Source organism: Bombus huntii, chromosome 3, assembly GCF_024542735.1.
Source record: "Bombus huntii isolate Logan2020A chromosome 3, iyBomHunt1.1, whole genome shotgun sequence".
Taxonomy (NCBI): Eukaryota; Metazoa; Arthropoda; class Insecta; order Hymenoptera; family Apidae; genus Bombus; species Bombus huntii.
Window position 1 is genome coordinate 19,095,116 of NC_066240.1, and position 19,570 is coordinate 19,114,685.

At 32.8% G+C, this 19,570-nt stretch overlaps 2 protein-coding genes across 5 annotated transcripts; both read right to left on the reverse strand.

Moving 5' to 3' along the window:
• Nucleotides 1-336: 336 nt before the first annotated feature.
• Nucleotides 337-8,386, reverse strand: LOC126864138 (ubiquitin-conjugating enzyme E2 Q2). The gene is made up of 6 exons (XM_050615142.1): nt 8,091-8,386; nt 5,965-6,312; nt 5,716-5,875; nt 5,451-5,602; nt 4,897-5,191; nt 337-4,441 (listed from the first exon to the last, which is right to left on the reverse strand). The coding sequence occupies exons 1-6, from the start codon at nt 8,250-8,252 to the stop codon at nt 4,410-4,412; spliced, it is 1,149 nt and encodes a 382-aa protein (XP_050471099.1). The 5' UTR covers nt 8,253-8,386; the 3' UTR covers nt 337-4,409.
• A 1,075-nt stretch (nt 8,387-9,461) lies between these two features.
• LOC126864134 (uncharacterized) lies at nt 9,462-19,355 on the reverse strand. 4 transcript variants are annotated; one of them, XM_050615131.1, is made up of 7 exons: nt 19,161-19,355; nt 15,683-17,034; nt 14,329-14,507; nt 13,621-13,647; nt 12,594-12,824; nt 12,214-12,471; nt 9,462-12,035 (listed from the first exon to the last, which is right to left on the reverse strand). In XM_050615131.1, the coding sequence occupies exons 1-7, from the start codon at nt 19,219-19,221 to the stop codon at nt 11,837-11,839; spliced, it is 2,307 nt and encodes a 768-aa protein (XP_050471088.1). In that variant the 5' UTR covers nt 19,222-19,355; the 3' UTR covers nt 9,462-11,836. The 4 variants fall into 4 exon arrangements, with proteins under 4 accessions (XP_050471088.1, XP_050471089.1, XP_050471086.1 ...); XM_050615132.1 differs by having other exon boundaries at nt 9,462-11,915; nt 12,366-12,471; nt 18,652-19,286; XM_050615129.1 differs by having other exon boundaries at nt 18,652-19,286.
• Nucleotides 19,356-19,570: the final 215 nt, after the last annotated feature.

Below are 19,570 nucleotides of genomic sequence, written 5' to 3' on the forward strand. Positions count from 1 at the left end.
TGTCCTTTGTCAGGCTAAATATATATCGGAACACTACGCATATTGGCAACGCCGGTGTTCAATGCAAAATTCTTTATAGCGCCACGAATAATTAAATTTGAATTTTATAAAGTTGTAGGATCTAAATGGAAAAAGAAATAGCGAGCAAAAAAATATTACATAAATGCTTACAAATCCTTTTTATAATCATAATGTTAAAAGACAGAATTCAAATACAAGTAAACCGACCGCAAATAAATTGCAAATGGAATGTTGGCCTTTAATGGATTAAGAAAAGCTACTTTTTAGAAAAATTTCTAGAAAAGCACGGTGTCGGGAAAGCAAGGGAGAACTTGAGACCCTCTAATAACAAATTCACTATTTTTGCCACAAATACATTCGAAAACTAGGCACATTTATATTCGCAAATCTTTCTTCCGATCTGTTTAACCGGAAACACCAGTATCGTCCTATATTTTACACGAAATCAAATACATAAAAAATAGAGCTTTCATTACGATACAGGCCGATCGTTTAGCGTTCGGTTACTCGCCCATAGCAATTAGAGAATAGAACGTCGTGATAACGCACAAATCTTAAGAGTGGAAAAAGGAACGCAAGAAGTGTTTTCATTTCTTTTTTAAACCAGTCTTCAAATCGACAGTTCATTGTAAAATCATCGTGAAAAATTCAAAGTTTCGTTCAAGCATATCGCAAATATACAAACTACTCTCGTTATTTAAGAAGCGAATCCGTAAAAAATCATTTACTTTTACTTACTACGCTTTTGTTTCAACGCGCTATTCTTCACCGTTTTCTTTGTAATTACAACCAAAGGGAAATTCGATCTACTTTGATCAAAGAAACACAGTATATTTCCTTTTTGTAAATTATATTATAATTTCGATGCAAAAGTAAGGAGAAATTTTGCTTGATATCTTTTTCCATCCATTTCCATCGTTGGTAAACTCGTCGTAAGATATCTTTTTAATAAATTGTAACAAATAACAAAAGAGCCAGGACTTCGATTTGCAAATTCGTGCATATTCGAATTTGTATTCGTGTATTTCATCGAATATTAGTAACGATCAAATAAAAAATACACGCTTCGTGTGCTTTTTTTTTTTTTTACAAAACTTCTCATTACTTCTGCATCTGCGAAGGAGTTCGTCTCGTTTAACAGCTAAGAAAAATGAGCATGGATTTACGGATAATTGATATAAACCATTAAATATAATTCGCTTTTAATCGATCTTATTACGTCAGTATTTCATCAGCTCTTTTAGTTTCTCTAAGAACTTCGAATGAGTTATATGAAAGAAAAAAGAGAGAGATAATAGTAATTACTTTTATAATAATAAGAAGAAACGTAAGAACGTTTAATTTTTAAAAACGGGTACTACCAACGATATTTGTAGCAAAAATATACAGGCCACGTGGCTGCTTACAATATACGCTCCGCAAATTCTTAAAAGGAAAGAAAAACTTAACAAACGCGAAAGAAATGAAAAGTTATTTTTCTTCTTTTTTGTTTTTTTTTTTTTTCTTCTTTTGACAAAGAACATAACGGTTAACGACGTCAAAACAACCATCACTCAGTGTCAGTCAGGTGCGGCTGTACAAATCATTGATACCCACTGACAATGAGCTCATCGATTGTACACCTATACTTAAGAATCTAGATTTTATTACGAAACTGCTCGCACGAATTTCACAAACGATTTCTTATTTTCTTTTTGCTTTACTTTTTTCTTCTTTTTCCTTTAATTACACCACGAAAAAGAAACTATTGACCCATGCTACTTCGCTCGATTATTCCAATAATTATATTTACGGATGCATCGTACATGCGTTATTGCCAATAACATATGTACCGCTTCATCTTCGTACCGTTGTTTGTTGAACAACCTCACAGACATAAACTGAGATACGTATTATATTTTCCCGTGCAATTCGGTGTGTCGAACATTCAAAAAAATTAGTTACAATTATTTAAATTACACGATGAAAATATTATATTATTCGTTGAAATTCACGTACCTATCAAATCCATATTTTTTTTCCAATTTATAAATACAATAGCGCAGTGATCGTCGACTAATTGATACAAATTTGCATATGTACAACGTACGAAGATGAAACACAAGGAACGGAATATGTATATTTATATACACGAATCGGAGCATGTGTTATGAATGCATAATATGCACGCATGTAAATGTATATCTCTGTATAATATGACGTGTGTAGAGTGTGTGTGTGTGTGTGTGTATGTGTTTGCGCGCGCGCTCATGTGCGTGCGTGCGTGCATGCGTGCGTGCGTGCATGTGTGTCTGTATGTGTATGTATCCTTGTAAAATGTACGTCGCGTTTCATGTACGTATGTATGTATGTACGAAACATTTCGCATAGACGTTCTGGGAGTGGAATCAAGATATATCGAGTATATGAAAAGCAATCGTTTTTAAAAATGTAGAAATTCGCTTGTTAATAAACGTATACGCAATAGTTTGGCCATCGGTCTTTGCCATACAAGGATAATAATTTTTATCGACTACTATCGTTAACTAGGGATGAAGTCATCGTGAAAAAAGAACCGGAAGTCCATAATTGTTTGTTTCTTTTATAGACAAGGGAACGATACCCGTTCAGTTAGAAGAAAATGTTTTCACGAAGAAAAACGCACGAGGATAGCATAGTCTCGTAAATTTCAAATACATGTGCAATAATACATGTGTATATAATTTTTTTTTTTTTCTTAAGAAGCGGTAATTCGTTTTTCGCGATCCTAATGGTGCCTTTAATGTACGCGTGTTCGCTTGTTATGCCTTATCGTTTCCTTTAACTGGCCAGTGTAAACTCTACTGTGGCACAAAGAAATTTCGACAATTACTCGCGTAATTTCACGTTCGATACGTCGTGTAAATAGAGCTTCAATTGCAAATAAATTGTCACGATATATATTTATGTGTATATATATGTATATAGAATACCACTAAAAATTCGCTTGAGCGTACGCCCAACATACAGACCAAACCTTCATATCAATCTCAAGCACACATCAACCGCTTTGTAAACGATATAACAAAAGTAGCTTGACAAACGAAGCACACAACCAAATGGTGAATCCTACATTGTTTTGCATACTTTTAGTTTTAGATTCAAGAAAAAATAATATGGACTTCGAAGAACATTAGTTTCGAGAAATTAACACACGAACGTGTATCTGTACATCTATACAACCCTTAACTATATAGTAGTCAATTATGTTAAGGAAATACATACTACCTAGTATTGCTATACGATTTCTTTATTTATAAGAATGTTTGACAATTAAAACGTAAATTATAAAATATTTTGCAGAATGCAACCTCAAATAAAGATTAGTTAAAGATTAAATATGAATAATTAGAAAGCTGACAACGTAAAGCATTAGAAATATATACGTTTATTATTTTAATATCTAACAAAATAAAAATGTAAAAAGTTTCTACTTGATAAAAGAAAATATATAATTTCATTAGTCTGTCAAATTGAATCATTCGTGAATTTTCATCTTTTGCATAATATGTAGAATTACAAGTAATACTATATCCTCTAAAGCCTCATTGTATGTGATGTTAATTTTCTTAAAATCATATACTATCTCGAAATACTCTAGAACTGTGATGATTTAGTTGTGTGCTCGTTCACATTATCGAATCATGTTGATCAATGAATGAAAGCATCGAGTAAATACAAAAGGTAATAGCAAAATTCGCTTTACCCCCAGAAACATCGCTATTCTCATATCAGATTCGTTTACTGTCTACTTTTAACAAATGTATATGTCCAAACAAACTTACTTATGAATTGCACGATGAAAAAATTAAGATATAATAAGATAGAATGGAACGAATGAAAGCTCACAATGATAAAAAAACACTTAGAAAAATTGTCAATATAACTATCTAAGTTGATAATCGTCGTGTTCCCTCTGTTGAAAGAAAGGAAGCACGGATTGCGCAAACGCATTTTCACAGAGAATGTTTACACTGTTTCGTACGTACGTACAACATGTGTACTCACGAAAAAAGAACTAAGATTAATGTTATTTGGAATAATTATGATCCTTAGTAATTCCAAACGTAAGAATCAATTCCAGATAAAAATGATTACATCTCACATTCACAAATGCGATTGGCGATTTAATCACTAATTACTGAAAAATCTATGCATACATAATCAAACACTTCACTGTTTGCGCGGCAGCCTTTTCAGCTATAAATGGAATTATGCATTAGATTAATTCAGTATCTTAAATTACCTAGTTAATGTTGTGTTTTGTGTATCAAATCATTATCGTAACAATTATTTGTTGGGCACACACCGAATTAAAGTCTCAGCCATAAGCACGCGTCAAACTTTTCTTTCTTCGTGATTCATGTTCATTAGCCATCCTCTTTTGGAGGGGTAAACCAACCTATAGGAATATATAACAACATAATACCATGTATATAGATATTTCAGAAACAAGTATTTCAGAAAGAGATGGAAAAACATACGTCAAAAGTAAAAGATTAAGAGCCATGTGATACAAAGACTTACTAACATAACAGAATCTTATAGGATTGCATCGTTAAACCTCAAGTTTGGAATGCAAATAGTAATATAACGTATAAATATCGACGTTATATTAAAAAAAAAAGGAAAGGAAAAAAAAGCAGCATATGTTTCTAAAATTATCCTTCCCAAATTATTTAAGTCAATATTGTTAAAGAAACGCGCATTAAAAAACATATTATATAATAACGATAATGAAAAATTCATCGTCTAAATAGCCCTAGACATTAAACTCATCATCTTCTCATCAGATATTCTTCGTATTGCAAAAATTTAACATACATGATGAAATGAGAAATAAAATGACCGTCTTACCATTTTTTTCATGTATTTGTACAAGAGACTTGAATGACTGTTGTGCACGGGCTAGACTATATTGACCCTGACCACACACTTTGCTAGCACTACCTGGTCCTTGAAATTGTATGCGTGCTTTTCCCTTCACTAGTGTTGCTGAAATCTGCATGATGACTGCTTCCACTGTATAGGCTGAACTCCAACCTTGTTTCGTTAAGAGTTCCATGCAAATTGCACCTCCTATAAGGACGTAACCACCAGAGATCATGGGATGCACAACTCTGACAAATGGGGGTTCGAATGGGTAAGTTTCCTGCAATCACAAGAATAAAGAATTTTTTCTTAATTTTACAAAATCAATAACTTAAATATCAATATCATGCGAATTAACAAAATTTCTAAAGTATTTACCAAACTACATTGATATCATACGTAATTAAAACATCAAGATATAATAAACAGATTCTTAAAAGTGATGATGTATTACTTATTATCTAAAACACAACTAGAATCAATAATTTTGATTTACACAAAATTCATACAATAAAAACACTTGCAAGTTAATGACATACCTTAAAAAGCATGTTGAGGAGAATACTGTCTTTGCCTTCCTTTTCTTTTAGAAGTATGAGATCGCTGTGTAAAGGTGAATCAGGATCAACACACATCAGCCTGACATTCCATTCATACAAACTGTCATTTACTAATTCTATGCTGTACATTCCTACAACAAATTTAAGTAAATACTTGAATATGTCAATAAATCTGCATTTTCCTTTTATAATATGATTATTAAGCTGTCTTAATACAACCATAGAATGAAAAACATGTGACTACCTTTTTTGAAACTGTCACTCCGATAAATGTCGCGCAATTCTTTCATAAGTCTGTCTGTGGCTTGCACACTGCCACAGACAGATCCTTTTAAGTAATCTTGTCTTTGATTTTGTCTCAACCTTTCTAACGTTGCAAGATGTTCCAATTCTATTTCTTCACCCTTAAAAATTCAATTTGTATCAGTATAAAACAGTACAAGTATAATCTACATATTAAAACAATTGTTTTATTTAATGTTACTTTATTTACCTTACTCTTTGCATTGGCATCCCCTTCGTCCATATCTAAATGTAGGTCTTCCTCCGCATCGCTTTCTTCATCATCATCAATATCTTCTACATCCTCAGCTTCCATCCTTTGTGCCGCTGCTTCGTTCGATCCTCCTAAACGTAATGGATCCAAAGCTGTCCTTAACCGTTCAACATCGGGTGGTTCGGGTAATGAGTGCAGTCTACATAATTCTTTCAAGAGAATCCCAACTTGATTAATGACATGGTTGTCACGGCCTGTAGTAGTACTTAAAATTTGTACCGCATTTGTAACACTTGTTTCCTCTGATTCCGCAAACCAAACTGGTGGTGTAGAAGGATAGGTTTCCTATGACATTCATTAGAGTTCATATAATCACTTTATAAAGCAAAACCGCAATAATCATAATTTAATTTTTATAATATGTAATATATGTAATGATATATTACTTTACATAATATTGAATAACAATAATGAATATTTATATAACATATTTCGATAAACTTGATAGTTCTCAATATTGCAATTAACTACTTTATTCAAAAAATGCTATAATTTCCCTCAACATAGTTCATTTGTTATTTCAACTAAGACAGAAAATTGTCTAAATATAAAATGAACTACTACCACTTTAAAGTATGTGTACAATAATAAAATCTTCTAACAAATTAAAAGATATGTTTACCAATTGTTATGCATATAAAAATTACTGATAAAAATTAGTTACCTAATTGGGTGTTTAAAGCTGACTCATAAAGTAGAAAATATTTTAAGATTCTAAAAAAAAAACTGTAGTAAAAAAGATAATGGACATGAAAATTCTTAAATTGTAAAATAGTTGTGTTCGACGATAATTCGTGAAATAAAAGATTACATTAAAAATCAACTATAATACACGGCGAATGTTTATCACGGTCGTATACAGGATATTTAAATATGGATTTATCGGCAATTGCAGTTAGCTCAGCGTCGGTGCACGTCCATGCATGTGCGTAACAGAAATCACATATTATTAATTAGCAATACCAGACCATATTTTCTCAATGAAACAAATGAACAAAAATTGTCAATTTTGTAACAAACGAATAGATAAAACGAGAACAATAATGCGTTTCACTAATATCTATTTGAATCAAATTTTTAAGTCCAACATTTGTTTTGATACACGCAAGATGAAAAGATAGTTTTGAATACGCTCGAATTGTTAAAACGCTAAATAATTTTATTCACAATTGACCTTTAATGAAAGAAAAGACAACTATTGTAAATTTCGAATTGCATTCGGAGCTCCATAACAAAAGAAACATAGAGCTTAAATTTTTTTTAAACGCACGCGATTATACGCGATGACTTATTGTTTACACACGCTGATAATAAACTTTCTGCATGGATCCGAATCTAAAATTAATCGCTACAAATTAATAAACTCAACTCTAAACAACATAAACAGCTATAAGAATAAACAATTATTTACTTTTAGCATTAATATGTTAACTATTATAATTTCGGAGTAGTCAAATGAAAATTGAAAGTAATTTCATAACAAAAAAGCGAACGATGATGGCAACGATGGTAAGAGGAACGTACATACATGGATATGCTCATTGTTATCTAATTTATCTATAAATATTATCTGGCGTACACAAAATTAGTAAGTAGTTTGGTAATCGTGATATAACTGTCTAAATGGCACCGATTCTAAACGAACTTGTTTGTTGCAAATTGCAAACACAAAAATGGACAGAGAGAACAGATACCATTACGAGGGGCTTACCCTCTATTTGTGACATACATTGACCTCTAGCGCAATATTAATTCGTCTGAAAATCTCCACGGAAACTAGCTGATTGAGGTGAGAAAGGATCGATCGTAACTACAACAAAACGTACAGAACAATAAGAAACTATGGAGAGGACAATGCGTACATAATAGACACGGTATACGTGCTCCAGAGCATGGCTCTTGTCAAAAGCCTCAAATAACAACACGACTGTTATTGTTTCTTTGTCCGATCGGTCGTAGACAGCGACGAAACTTAACACGCTATCCATATAAAAATGAAAATACTGTCGATTGTTCCGAATCGATTTACTGTCTCAAATCGCATCCATGCTTGGTACACTTACTGTAATATTGGCGTGTATTTCGTATTTCTTCCCATTTTTACCGACGAACCTGCAGCTGAGTTCGTCCACACTCGCAGACATTATCTGAAATCTCTCATGGCTCTTAGGGAAGACGGACTCAAGAGTTTTAATCTCCTGCTTAAGGGTGTTCAAACAAGCCATTTGGGGGAGCGAACGAACGTGCCGGACCCCAAATTTTTCGGCGGTGCTTGTTCCAAAAAGTACAGCAACCCGAAAGAAACACGACGTACCCGATGACTGCCCGACAAAATGGCGACCGCAACTGACCAATTCGGCTAGTCTCGTACAATTTCGTCCTCTTTCGTCACAGATGGCAGCACTGAAACATTCAAACACTCGTGACGTCTTTCCGGTACAGCTGAGTGCCGCTCAACGTGTTGTGGCATTTAAAACGAAATCCGGATAATATACAATTGCTCACGAAAGTATTCGTACGTTTATAAAAATGTGTTATCAATATTTATTTATTGAAATTTCGTTACAACGGTAATGAACACGACTATCAGAAATATATTAATAAAGTTCAAAATAAATCTAAAAATTTGTAAAAATATAATCACATATTCTTTATATTTAAAAACCAATGATTAAGTATCTTATTAGTTGTAGAGCTCCGAAAATAATATTGTATTTGTACTTGAGATTACTTAAAATATACTATACGTACTTAAAATATTAAAAATTCGATTGCTAATTAATCTCGATCTAAACACTTAAATATTGTATTAATAAACTCTACCGATTATACTATATTAATAAATACCAGTAAATCAGAAGTTAAAATAATCAACTTCACTTTTTATCAATTCCACAATTTCATTACATGAATACATGATTAACATTCAATTTTCAAGAAACAAATAATTTATTTCCGTAAGTTCATTCATTGCAAAGAAAATGACATAAACGATACTAAATTCTAAAATAAGTTTAAAAAATAGTATTTGTAACATCGTTACCTTCTTCTGTTTTTCATTTTATGGAGTAGATTAATGCAACTTCTGATTGACTCAAATGTAAATCTTCCTTTTAGTCAATATAATGTATTTAATTTTAACATAAAATAACCAACACTCGTTAATTATATCATGAATTTATTTGAAATGTCTAATATGTCTAGTTCTTATGATCTATATGTACAGATGATAGTGTGATAAAGTATAATACACGCATGTTAACATGTTAACAAATAAATGCTCTAATCTAATATACTAAAAATAATTAAGTTCTAATTTTTCGACTGGGCCCACAAATTTCTTCTTTTTTTTTCTTTTAATTTCAGGATATAGTGCATACATTCTATGTACTTCATGGGATAACATGAAGCAATTATTAAAATAATTCAAGAAATTCTTCCAACTTAGATATTTATTTACCAGTTTGTATTCGTATTCTCTTCAGTGGCATACATCTTTTTGTAATAATATTTTTGTTCTCACGTAGTTATATACATACATAAGAAATAATTAATATTTATTTATAACAGCGCTCAATATAACACGAACATATTAGTACAAGAAACATTGTTCATATTGTACTTAATTTATTAAATAAAGGATCCATGATGCATGCGCTTAAAATTAAAATGAGCTAAAATGATACTAATTGCAATTATATTTCCTTTTCTCTTTCTAACAATAAGTTTTTTTTTACGAAAATACAAAAATCAAAACCCGACATGTTATAAAACGTAAATAATAAATGTATTATTTTACATATTGTACAGACGTTTTTCACTGCATGCTTTTCGTGTATGAATTTCTTGGGTTATTTTTTTATCATCTTTCTCGTTAACATTGGAAAAGAGTAGACACCAGTCCGTGGTACATAGTCTTTTTAATGGCAATAGAATCTTTGAATTCGTGATATGACTAAGTGTAATTTATAAATAACAAAATATACCATTTCCACCGTAACAGGATGCCTAAGCCTTTTTTATTATATGAAAATCCATAGTGGTCAACATTAATTTATCACTAGAATTATTTTCATACATATACATATATATACACACGTTTCTTTCTTTGCATATACATAGCTTTTTCTGTTTCATGTAATAGTAAAAGCGAATGTGAAAGTTAATCAGTCAATAATATTAATTTAAGCCTCTATTTTTCAAAGTCAGGATCAGCAGAAATAGCGTACTTACACTCCAATTCATTTTTCTTAGTTACCTTCCATTTAATTAAACGAATTAAAAACATGCACGTAAACGGAAATTATATTACATAATTATTTCAAATAATTTTACTTCCGTACCTACATTATTTTTAAAGCGGAAGACCATCTCAGGTGGCTTTATACGTTTAACAATTTTTAAGTTTTCTAAACTTTTTTTCTGCGATACTTGTTTTCATATAAATAAATGTTTTATATACATATACATATATAAAATATATTATATATATAATTATTTATATATATATATATATATATAGTATTTAATTAATTTAATTAATATATATATACATATATATATATATATATTAATAATTTATGTTCGCTTTATGAAATATGTTTTAATAAATAATAATCATGAAATTTGCTAATACAAAAAATAAGACAATTTATGCTTTACGTAATATAAATTTGTATTTTTTTTACATAACTTTCTACATAATTAATAATTACTTTGTTCATTTTATAAAAAATAAAAGAAGCCAATTACATCCTTTAAATGATTGTATTCACATTTGAAATAGTTATGAAGCCTTCACAAACATTGGTAGTAGATATCTCACCAACTGTTAATATGTGTCATATTTTTAATGATATTCTAAATTGCATTTCTTTTTATTGACTTAGATATTTACACAGACAATACTTGAACAAAATTATTTGCATCACTGTGTACGGTGTCTCTGATAAGTGAACTTTAGAAAATAGAGTTTTCCAAGATTCAAAACTTAGAATACTTTTTCTCTAGTAAGATTCAGTAAACTTACGTCACAATTTATGTTAAACCATTGTTGTGAATTAGTAACAGTTTTAAATTATTTTTCAGCAATTATCATGATACATATTAGTAATAACTAGGAACTTGAAGAAGCATTACCTCCGTCTCTTTAAATATACAAATGCCAAATCTTTTTGATATCCGTTCAACGTGCAATATAAGCAAGTTCAAACAACCACCTTCTTGCATTTCGCATCTGTTAATGAGTTATCGCATGGCGGCACTTTCTTTCTCCGAATCACATTAATATTAAAACTTTCATTTTATTTATAAAGAAATACTATACGTAAGATACTTTATAGTAGAGGTAGAAAAATAAAATGAGGACAAACAAAGAAGAAAGGAATGGTCTTGTGTGTGTGTGATAGTCACAGTATTTATATTGTTCGTTCGACAACCTCCAGTTGTAAACGAAAAATCTTAAAGAAAAGTATTAATAATCTTAATATATAAAAGCATATCTAAACTGCCAACTGTGCAACACTAGTTTTATACATCTCAGTTTTATTTACAAGTATTCTTTCGTCGATAGATACACTTTGGAGAAAGAAGTAGCTCACAGTATGTCACAGATTCCTTGTATTATAAAAGGTAATCTTCATTTGCGTGCACTCTTTCTGGCACATGACGTCAATACAGAATAATCTGGTTTACGTTTTTTCAGGGCATATAATAATGCTGATTTGTTACATTAGAGTAAAGGAAACGGCTTTTTTTAAAATGCCGAATGATAGTAATCATAAGTAGGCCAGTAAGGCTGTAGCCAGTCCTAGCTGGTGCGTTGACGTTTTTTGGCAGGGTGTTCCTCAGAAGAATGTGCAGGTGCAGGCATTACCATCTCACCACCTCTATTAAACATATATTTCAATTGAGGCATGTATTTCATAATACTTTTTACTTGTATTAATGGTAGTTCTTCGTTTAAAGATGAACACTTCCCTGCTTCCATTAACATTTTCATTTGTAGCCTTTAAAAGAAAGTATCTTAAATTAAAAGTTATTTACATCAGTCATAATGTGAGGTAAATGTACATTCCTATAAAATATTTTAAGGTAAACAAAAAGGGATATACTTGCAAAATTCTTACTATTGACAAAGTTAAGAGCATTGTGTACAGACATATGCAAAAAATAATACTTTTTTACCTATTTCCTTGATATAAGTCTATATGCAAGACATCTGTTAGGACTTGCCGACAGCTATTAATGTCACAGATAGGAAAATACTGAGCGACGAAGTCAGGAAGCGTCATCAGTAATTCAGAATATATATATGGCTTGAAATTAATACAAGGTACCATTTTGTCTTCTACAAGCGCTTTCTGAATTTGATAAGGTTGAACTTGACAGGTTGATATATGTGTTTCTGATATTGGGATCAATGGCTTTCTGCCTCTTGAATCCCTAGAAATAAATACTTCAATACAATAATAAAGTATTTATTTATTCCTTTTAAAGTAGTTTAGTTTCTATTAAAAATTTAAATATAACAATATGATAATATAATAAAGCAAACAATGTCATACCTGGAACTATTATTACTACCATTAACTGGTATTAATGGTGGTGGATATTTCGCATGAGATGTGTTATGCACGGATGGTGTATGCCTTTGTGGGTGTAATAGCGTAGATACCTGAGTAGGTGACGGCATCAGAGCTTGTACTTGTTCGCTTAAACCTAGCATTTGAGGGTATGTACTTGCTGTAACAGCATTTGGGACACCTAAAGTAGGCGTAGTATATGTTGATGTAACCCTAAAATGGAAACATTCTATGATAAATCTTAAGGAACATACAAATTAGGAAATATATATGATCAACTATAATTATGTAATTTACACGAACTACAGTACTTAATAAAGTTACAAAATGTTTATGTAAGATACAATATTGTACAGAAAATCTACACATTGTTGAATAGTTTGGGAAACTTAAAAGTGTATACTAGTTTAAAAGAATATAAATAGAGAAATATGTACATGAGATATTAATCATTGTAATCAGATTCCCTACAAAATGTATATATTGATTTACTATATTTATGCTTAAATGTATAATAGCATCAAGAGTATTTTATGTATTATATAAATTTCAATATTTCATTAACTAACATTTTAAACAACAAATAAATAACTAAAATAAAAAATTAACATAGTTTATTATTTAAAATAATAAACAAAGAAAGTGTAGAAATCAGTCATATATGTATATAAATAATAATAATAACAAATACAAATTATTCACATTTTTCACATATATCAATATCTCATTTAATAGCATTTCTATGAAAAAAGGTCGATAATAATATGATCTACAAAAAAACGAAACTAAAAGTATATCTAGGAAATATAAAGTAGATATATGTGTATAGTAAATAAAAGAAATAAAAACATTAGAAAGAATATAAGTACTGTTTGAAGAGGCAACACAGGCAATATATAGTTATCGCAGATTTATATAAATCAAAAATTTGTTAATTATAATGTTCTTGTGCATGCTATCTTACTTTTGTGTAGTAATCATGACTATAGTACATTTTACAGGGACTCACCAGTCATCCTTCCCATAGGTTGGATAACTATACAAAAAAATCATACGTTGTATGTACAAATGCAAGAAGCTATAGTGCAGGTTTTCCAGATAATAAATAATAACATTTTTGCAAATAGTATAATTATATATTTCAAATAAATAAGTGGTTCCCTAAAATTCGACACTGCATGCTCATTTTATTCTAGTATACATCATATTAAGATCACTTTTCAAATAAAGCTATTATGAACTTTTAATATGCATTGATAAACTATATACAGTGTGAGTAATAAATATAATAAACATTTTTACACTAATGTAACTACTACACGAATGAAGTTGCGTTGAATTAATGATTAATTTCACCTTGAATTTGAGCAACACATCAAGAAAGATAAATTGTAATTAATTGTCAAAAGGGAAACGATATTTAACATGTGTATATGATTTGTTATTTAAATAGATTTGAGCAAAATATTCCATAACGTGCTTTTTAACAATAAAAACTCACATCTAATATATAATTTACTGTTTTCAATCACTAAATTGGAAGCAAGCATAAAATATTGATAATGCTGTGTAAGAAGAGAGAATGCTTAATATTAAAAATGAAAAGTTGCTCTGAATATTCTAAAGCTTCATTTTAAAAAAACATATACATAGATATTGTATATTAAGAAACAAAGAAGAATAAAGAAGACTTTTAAGAAAACTTTTCATTGCTTACCCGAGATTAGGTTGATTGGAGTGAACTGTTGCTCTGACAAGAGGGGGTGGTTGGGCCTGAACAACATTCTGCATAGTTGTAACTGGATAAACTCCAGGGTACTGAGCTGCTGCACTACCTCCACCCCCTCTACTCCTACTAGATTGTTGGGAATAATTTTTTGGTGCTGTAGATATTTGCTATAATAAAAGATCTTGAACTATTATCAATGAAAAACTCATTAGTATATTATTTCAATTTGTCTTTGTTTATTAAAATATAATTTTATATATATAAATATAATTATATTTTGATATTTATAATATATAATATATATGTCGGAGAAGAGTCAGGAACAGGGTTGTGGGCGTTTGATAGACCTCCCTTGGAGTTGGCCATCGTTGTGTGATAACGAAGACACGGCCTGATGCTACGAGTATGGACACTACCGATTCGACAATCAGCAGCGGTGATTAGGCACTTGCGATGTTAGCGACGTTGGTCTTAGGTTCGATGACGAATCCACGGTCAACGGGATGAAAGAGATACTTGCTCTAACTCAATCTCACGGATCGTCAGGCGCTGCTCCCTTCGTCGGTGGGATCTCAAGAAAGAAGAATCTTCGTCCCAATGATGCCACAGAGGAAAACTATGATGGGGTGTATCTAAGGACACGAGATCATCGGATTCGTCGGATATAGCCCTCGTTCCGAAAGTAAGGGAAATTGGCGTCGCTGTCAATTGATCCGTTTGGGACAAAGACCGTCTGTCCGTTTGGAAGACCTTAATTGCCGGAAAAACCCAGGTTTTATAGCGGGTCCTCGGGCTAACTGGACTTGTGCTGTGTATGTGCCTCAACATCAGGTATTCATCGTCCGAAGGAACCGTTGGAATGTTTTACTGTCATGTACCCCTATTGGTATTTCTTTTAACGAGGGTCATACTATAATTCCACACCTTTGCTAGGCGAAGCGCCCGTCTCGTTGACCGCGGTTACGTTCGGCGACTGATGGTCGCTTTGAGCAAATTGTTTAATTACGACTGTAAACTTTAATTGCAATTTTACGGATTATCCCGAAGTTCCAGAGGGACGGCTCCGGTGTCCTTTCATCTCCGACATATAATATATATATATATATATATATTATACTAACACAACATTGACCCTTACTGGGGGTTCAACATCTTCAAAAAGAAATAGAAAAAATAGCTAATTATAATGATGTATTTAAAAAATATTCTTACATATTCTAACTTTAATAAAATTTTAATAATATTACAACAAAAATATATAATAATATAAATATATTTTTAAACAACTGGACACTTTTTATTGAATTACACAAAAGCGGAAATATAGTAGAGAGCGACTTACATTGTGCATGTTTAGGGACGAAGGCATTCGCACAATAGAACTAGGTTGAGAAACAAGCGCCGCCGTTTGAAAGGTGGGTTGACCACCGACGAGGCCTGTCCAGCCATTAACACTTTGCACTGTGTTCAACATCGGCTGTGTGACGATATTCGACCTGCCTGAGGATAGTGCTGTTGGCGAAGAATGTGCTGGATGGGTGGTCGCAACGGGTCTAGGTTGGCTGACTCGTTGCTGCACTTGCGATGTGTTTGCGACAGATCCACGTGGTAGCATGTTATGCATAGGGGCAGCACGTGCGTTAACAGTCGCTTTATTCGCACTATTTTGCACGGGAACTGGTTTGGTCGCTGGCGGTGTGGGTTGTTTGGTCCAGCCGCCACCGCTACCACCACCTTTGCTATTCACTAACAACTGAGAGTCCATCACTTTCGTCGGCCAATAATCTTCGAACCCCGTGCCCGGCGGGAAATAACTTTTAATGTCATTCAAACTAATCACTGAACATGTTTCACTGGCAAACAGTTCGTTACGAATACCCTGTACTTTGCAACAAAACTTTAAATACGATAAGTCCCAACCCTCGAGCTTTTCCGCTTTCAACTTGAGATTCTCGGTCTCGCCCTCGAAGTAAAAGAGAGGGACGTATTGAAGGCCGTCCTTCACCGTGTAAGGAACAACGGATTCCTTATTTATCCGAATGAATCCACATTTATCAGCTTTTTGCCCATTTGACACGTTTGGATTCGTCCCGGCCGTTAATTTCGTGTAACACACGTCCAAAAACGTATAAAACTCCTTTGCGTCCGAAAGTCGAACCACTAAGTCTTTACACGTGAATGGATCTCTTCCAAACTGATTCTCGCAGTGTTTAACGTTTATATCGGTGAACAGCTTACTCTCCGCTTCCGTTATATAGTAACTCCTTATACACGTACAACTGTAGATATCCGAGTGCAGGTAACTCAGGTACTTGTTCAGCAACTTAGATTCTAAAATTCGTACAGCACAATACTTTTCGCCAGAGCGAAATATATAAGGTATGTGACAATCGTCGAAACTGGTCCATCCGAATCGGCCTCTTTGGCTTTCATCGTCAGGCGGTACTTTGCCTTCCGTCGTAGGAGGCTTCGTTGATACGGCAGTTGACGAATCCGCTGGTCGTTTATTCAAGTATCCCAGGATACCAGGAAGATTTGATTGTGGAAGGAGACATTGTGGGGGCCTTTGTTGTGGTGGGGCCCCTGGTACTCCTGTAACCATTTTCGCCTTGTTTGCTTCCACCATTTTGGCAGCCAGTTCTCGGATCTCCGCCTCATCGGGAAGTTCTTGCTTAACTACTACTTTATCAAAAGCTGGAAAATATACAATATACTTCTATTATTTTTGATAATTACAAAATAGAGAATATGATATATACATTTATGTGGTATAAATTTTTTAAGGAATATTGAACTCTAGATAAAATTATTTTGCTTAAATTGTTTGTTATTTAACGGTTAAATGGTACCCATAGGTAACCATAGTAGTCTAAGTTAGATTACTTAATTCCAATATTTAATTTGTATGTGTATTCTACATTTATTAATAATTTTCATCACGAAAAATGCTTACAGAATACAAACTAAAATGAAATACTTTAAAATTAAACAGCTTAATCCAAATTACTGAACAATACCAATCGAGAATTAATTAAAATTATATTTTAACCTTATATGTATAATTCTTTTCTTTAACACATTATTTACAATAACAAAGCCCATTTAATTATTACAATAACTTATATTCGTTATAAATACTAGACTATAACTGAAATACATAATGTCAGTATATTATCAACTTTTAGTGAATTAAATAACAATAAATAACCATTATGAATTCTATTTATTTCTCAACAAAATTAAAACATATTAACAAAATCTATAGAAATCAAAATAATGAAAAAATTAATTATTTTTTATTGTTTTAGATGATTGTGTATAAAAATTACAGACGACGATCGATGGAGAAGAGCGCGGGAAAATACATTTATCGTATGCCACACATGAATTCAAGCAATTATCTTTGATTATTCTGCGAAACGAACTCCCACAAAAATAATAACCCACTAAATTGTCAATTTTATCCATCTTAAACAAGACTTATAAAGTTCGTTTCTACATAAAAAAATATTTCGTATTATACGAAATTTGGCGCTGTTAATTTGTACGAAAGCATACACGTGTTCAAGACCTATGCGCAAGACACGCACTATCCAATCGAAGTTATTTTTGCACTGTAATCATCGATATTTAATTTAAGTTTATGAATATGAATGACAACTATTCATTTTTCTTATACAAATTTTAATTATTTTTCCTTTCATACAAAACATAGACAAAGAAAATAAGCATCGAAACATTTTCGTAATAGTTCATTTTCAATTAAACATTACAATTCAACTAAATTGCAAAAGACGAATATAATAACACAACACAAGATTGGTACCGGCAATTTGCATGATATATATACATATCTAAGATTTGTAATGTACACAGGACTGCAAAATTGTCTAATGTCGGATTAGGAACCATATTTTCCGAGAATTCACAAATTCGAAACTGTAGTTGCGCACTCGCAGTTTTGTAAAACGTCAGACACTTCAAAACACTGTACACTGTACACGTGACATGTGTTAATTGATTATTCATTGTTTAATCGATTTGAATCCCCTGTCATCTACATCGACATTTAAATAAAACAACCATAAATTACGTTCTGTAAAAAATTAAAACGTTCCTTTTCTTTGAAATCGATGGAAAAAATACTCTCGCGCTCTTTTCAACCGACATCGATTATCAAACGAAAACAAGGGGCTAATCAAGAGTACGCGCACGTGTACATTAAGATACGAGAAAAATTCACCACACTAGGATTTACAAAGACACAACGCATCTTTCATTAATGATAGAAAGATGCATTTGAAAACGTACTGAGTGACACTTGATCGGGTGCCGTCTGCAACGGACTCCTTTTCTCGAGCCATATGGCGTCCGTGCTGCTATCAGCGTTCACCGTATGCATGTCTGTAATATCGTTCCTCATCCTTGACGATCAACGATGCTTTCTAGCCGAGTCGAAATCACATATCGGTTGGATGAGTTGTAAACCAGCGAAGAGGTTATACGCGGTGCGTCTACTGATGTGCACTGTCGATGGGACGACACACGACCATGTTACACGACGAGACGAGAAACAGGCTCAGACAGAGGAAAAGTTCTATCCTCCTCCTCTGTTTCGACTCTCTCGGCTTCGAAGTTTTCACGCTTTCCCTCGACGACGTTTTCACTTTGCCTCTGTCGATTGCAATTATTATAGCAGGTGGCGCGAAAGAGTTTCCGACTCGACTCTCGAGGGATACATTTCGAGGGTAGATAAACGTACGTAGACGGTGGTATCGTTCACACTGACTATGTACATGCTGTTCGTAACACGGGCGTACCTCTGGACCCCGGCGAAGCTTTGCCGTTGATTAAGGAGCTCTCGATCGAGGGTAGCGCCATTTTACGCGGACTTCGCCTCTGTAAAACTGCGATTTCAGGCCGCCCAGTAGGCCATGCCGTAGCATCGAGCTGTCTGCCTGCAGTTGCACGGGACACTAGGCATTCCGCGGTCTAGCCGACCGCCAATCCTTACGGACTAGAGAGGCACGCTTAGTTTTCCACGCTGACTGTACTCCGTTAGGTATGTGCCAGTATCGTCCTCCGCGACGTATCACCACCCGTTGGCTTTAACTTTCCATTTTTAGGAATCTGACGTTACTGTTGCACTCCCTAATGTCCATCGATAATTCTTTCAGATACCCCAATTTTATATCACTGCGGGGTATTTTTAAACGACAACTTCGTAAAT

What these genes read in the sequence shown, in the direction of transcription:
- LOC126864138 (XM_050615142.1), bottom strand. Translation starts at nt 8,252, where the DNA reads ATGGCTTGTTTGAACACCCTTAAGCAGGAGATTAAAACTCTTGAGTCC. An exon ending in GAGTGACAGTTTCAAAAAAG is followed by an intron (nt 5,603 to 5,715) that starts GTAGTCACATGT and finishes AATTTGTTGTAG; the next exon opens with GAATGTACAGCATAGAATTA. An exon ending in TCCTCAACATGCTTTTTAAG is followed by an intron (nt 5,192 to 5,450) that starts GTATGTCATTAA and finishes TTGTGATTGCAG; the next exon opens with GAAACTTACCCATTCGAACC.
- LOC126864134 (XM_050615129.1), bottom strand. Translation starts at nt 18,763, where the DNA reads ATGAGGAACGATATTACAGACATGCATACGGTGAACGCTGATAGCAGC. An exon ending in CGTCCCTAAACATGCACAAT is followed by an intron (nt 14,508 to 15,682) that starts GTAAGTCGCTCT and finishes CTTTTATTATAG; the next exon opens with CAAATATCTACAGCACCAAA. An exon ending in TCCAATCAACCTAATCTCGG is followed by an intron (nt 13,648 to 14,328) that starts GTAAGCAATGAA and finishes TTTTTTGTATAG; the next exon opens with TTATCCAACCTATGGGAAGG.